This window comes from Heterodontus francisci, unplaced genomic scaffold (assembly GCF_036365525.1).
Source record: "Heterodontus francisci isolate sHetFra1 unplaced genomic scaffold, sHetFra1.hap1 HAP1_SCAFFOLD_51_2, whole genome shotgun sequence".
Classification (NCBI taxonomy): domain Eukaryota; kingdom Metazoa; phylum Chordata; class Chondrichthyes; order Heterodontiformes; family Heterodontidae; genus Heterodontus; species Heterodontus francisci.
Genome location: NW_027141369.1, coordinates 9,202,782 through 9,206,788, shown reverse-complemented (window position 1 = coordinate 9,206,788; position 4,007 = coordinate 9,202,782). Strand labels below are relative to the sequence as shown.

The following is a 4,007-nucleotide window of genomic DNA, read 5'->3' as shown; positions in this document are numbered from 1 at the left end:
TCGGAACTGACAAATATTAGAAAAGTCACTGATTATAAACAAGTGAGGTGGGGGTTGGGCAAGAGATAACAAAGGAGAAGGTGCAGATTGGACCAGGCCACATAGCTGACCAAAAGGTCACGGAGCAAAGGCAATCACTGAGGAAGGAGATGTGGCTGTGAAAACGAGTTTTGGTAGATACCTTATCAAACACCAGGAGGGAAATAGAAAGCAATGAAGGTGAACAAGGTAAAAGAGACAAACGAAAATCCCGATGGGATAGGCTGTTCAGAACTGACTGGAATAAATCTGTGCTGTGTTCGGGTAGATAACTGGAATCCCCGAAATTGACATTTCAGTTGCAGCAAGGATGTGCAGTGGATTTGATTTTCTAAACGGGCTGTGTAAACAGTGCCCGAGGCTCTACAGTTAGTTATTTCTCCAGTCGACACATGCCCTCAGTGAAAAGCCACATCACTCCTCCAGAATCACTCATTGTTTTCATAGAATTTCAAAATGATTTCGCTGCAATGAGGGAATCCGGGAATTTTGCAGCAGCCGTTGAATCGGTCACTGGAAGCAGACCCACTTGTGATGTTATTTCCCCCGAGACGGTGTTTCCTGCACTGAAACTGACAGGGTTTGTGAAACTGATCAATTTCAGCTCAATCATTCAGGGACCTGGAATTCCCACAGCTTGAGCCCGCGCTCACTTCTGATTGGTCACCCTCTTCCCATTCGCATTTCTTCACCAATCGCAGAGCCTCGAATTGGGGAAAATGCAGCAAATCATTGGCTTAAATTGTCGAAATTGGCAGAACGTTTGAATTCGAAAAAGGCGCCAATTTCAGTGTCGGCAAAAAGCGAATTTCTGGAAAATCTATTTAAAGTTGTTCGTAAAATATTTTCCACCAACCTTTAAAAACCTTTCTTTATTCCGCTATTATCGCCACAAATTCCTGGCGCTATTTTACGCACAGCTTTAACCTGTCATTTTTACCCCCCCTTCTTATCTGTAACCGGCGGTGGAAGACTCCATTCAGCAATCCTGAAGGGACCAATAACTCAAACTCGGTGTGGAAAGGAATAAATTAGACTATTGGTAATTCCCCTTCACACAGGGATCAGGGGGACAGTGATAAGCCACTGAAATAGTTGCTCATAAACATTTTAAATAGTTCCTATTCTGTTCTGTTACTGACATGCTTGAATCAGACAGTAATCAGCCCTTTCAGAGACTGTGGGTGGCTCTGAAAAGAGTCTTTGGTTTATTAGATGACATTTTGTCTGCTTTGCTTTTTCTGGGAGCTCTGAGCGCTGGTTTTCTTGGGTCGCACCCCGACCTGAGCGATGGTCACCCCTCCCAGCAGCTTGTTGAGCTCCTCCTCGTTGCGGACTGCCAGCTGCAGGTGTCTGGGGATGATGCGGGTCTTCTTGTTGTCCCGGGCCGCGTTACCGGCCAGCTCGAGGATTTCAGCGGTCAGATACTCGAGCACAGCAGCCAGATCGACCGGGGCTCCAGCACCCACATGCTCAGCATAGTTGCCCTTTCTCAGGAGCCTGTGAACACGGCCCACCGGGAACTGCAGTCCAGCCCGGGAGGAGCGAGACTTGGCTTTGGCCCGAGCTCTCCCGCCGGTCTTTCCTCCAGACATTTCCACAATCTCACAAATACTTTCACAAATGGATAATTTACGCAGCATTTACTTTACTTAAAGACTGAGAACTCTCCTCAATGGTCGGTACTTAATTCTATTTGCCTATATTCTTCACCAATCAGGTCACTGACCAACACAAGAGGGCGGGATTTACCCGCCACGACATCAGAAGCAGAGAATTTGTCAATTTCAAAAAGCCCGCCAATTTCATTGTTGGAAAGGAGCGGATTAAAATAAATGTCATCCTTAGTCAAAGATTTAAAGTCCCATCTCTTGATTTTGTTTTATTCAACTTGTGAAATGTTATTTAAATTGTGACTCATTCGACAATCTCTTTCAAACTGTATCGGGTGGGGCCTGCATTGGCCTGAAGTGAAATACTCAGTTTAGTTTTCAATCAGAGCCCAGTGTCCTTCTCTGAAAAGAGGAAGCCGTATCAAGTCCTCAAACGGCCCTTAAATTGCTCTGTAATAATCCCATCCCAGGCTGTTACACTGCGGAGAGTTGCTGTTAATAAAATGATTAATCAGTGAAGGGATTAAGGTCTAATCCTTACCGCTGAAATCAGCTGTTAATGCGGTCATTCAGGGGCTGTGAAAAACCAGAATAAGAGCAGCTTTAAGCAAAAAAAGTGAAGGCGGGTGATCAGATTATGGGTTCGTGTTCGGTTAATAACAGGAGATACAAACACAGCAGTGGGATCGTTATTATGAGATTAGATTAGAGATACAGCACTGAAACAGGCCCTTCGGCCCACCGAGTCTGTGCCGAACATCAACCACCCATTTATACGAACCCTACACTAATCCCATATTCCTGCCAAACATCCCTACCTGTCTCTACATTTCCCTACCACCTACCTTTACTAGTGACAACTTATAATGGCCAATTTACCTATCAACCTGCAAGTCTTTTGGCTTGTGGGAGGAAACCGAAGCACCCGGAGAAAACCCACGCAGACACAGGTAGAACTTGCAAACTCCACACAGGCAGTACCCGGAATCGAACCCGGATCCCTGGAGCTGTGAGGCTGCGGTGCTAACCACTGCGCCACTGTGCCGCCCCAATGTATATTATACATTGTCTTAAAGTGATTTCATAGAGATGTCGGATGTAGCTTTTTCAGAGAGATTGTGGGTGGCTCTTAAAAGAGCCGTTGTGTTTGGGATGTTTTTCAGTCCATTGTGCAGTTTTACTTGGAGCTGGTGTACTTGGTCACCGCCTTTGTCCCTTCCGACACGGCGTGCTTGGCCAGCTCCCCGGGCAGCAGCAGGCGCACGGCGGTCTGGATCACCCGGAGCTGATGGTTGTTGTAATGGGCCAGGCGGGAAGCCTCACCCGCGATGCGCTCGAAAACATCATTCACAAACGAGTTCATGATGCTCATGGCCTTGGAGGAGATGCCGGTGTCGGGATGAACCTGCTTCATCACTTTGTAGATGTAGATGGAGTAACTCTCCTTCCTCCGCTTCTTGCCGCCCTTTGTTGACGGTTTATTTAAGGTTTTCTTGGCGCCTTTCTTAGGAGCTGCTTTCTTCTCTTTTTTTTATTTCCAAAATATACTTTATTCATAAAAATCTGTTAAAAATACATTGCCAAACAGTTTCAAACAGCACCAAAAAATACAAACATTGCAAGGGAGATCAGTTTCCTTCAATACAATCATGAGTTGCTTCACAACCCTTCCATTTCACATTTGTCATGCCAATTACATTTTTACATTTACAGCAAATGAAAATTTTCCCGATACAGTTCGAGGGGTTTCCCAGGGGTCCAGCCCCTCAGTTCAGCTTGGTGGGGGTCCTTACCATTTTCAGTTTCAGATACAGAAATAAACCAAACCAACTTCCGAGTGCAGATTAAATAGACAATCCCACAGCTCTATGCTAATGAGGGATGGGAGAAAGTAAAGATTGTGATTGGGTGATTGGCAGTGATGTCACAATAGTTTTATATCTGCAACCAATCACAAACTCTCTCACTGCATTCAGGAATTACATTTCCCAAAGACTCTCTCCAGCCCCAGTTTCTATTGAAAACTCCACCGGGAAATGACGCCTGGCTGCGAGGGTCTCTTATTCTCAGCAGCTTCTCACATTCCGGCCTCCAATTTGAGCGGAAATATTTATTCAGGCAGTTTCAACAGCTCAGAGCCGACACTGGGTTAGAAACCAGAAATAGGAATTCGGGTCACAAACAAGGAGTTTATGCTGAACCTTTATAAATCTCACTGGGTATCGGCCTCAGCTGGAGCATTGTGTCTAATTCTAGGTTCCACATTTTAGCAGGGATATCAAGGCCTGAGAGAGAGTGCAGAGGAGATTGACTAGAATGGCACTAGAGATGCGTGAAAGGATAGCAAAGCTACCT

The 4,007-nt window shown here is 45.6% G+C and overlaps 1 protein-coding gene across 1 annotated transcript; it reads right to left on the bottom strand.

Annotated features, from left to right (window-relative positions):
- Positions 1-2,829: 2,829 nt before the first annotated feature.
- Positions 2,830-3,150, bottom strand: LOC137363030 (histone H2B type 1-M-like; the record flags this gene model as incomplete). The annotated part of the gene is made up of 1 exon (XM_068027151.1): positions 2,830-3,150. A coding segment is annotated over one exon (321 nt), but the record flags the coding sequence as incomplete, so codon positions are not given.
- Positions 3,151-4,007: the final 857 nt, after the last annotated feature.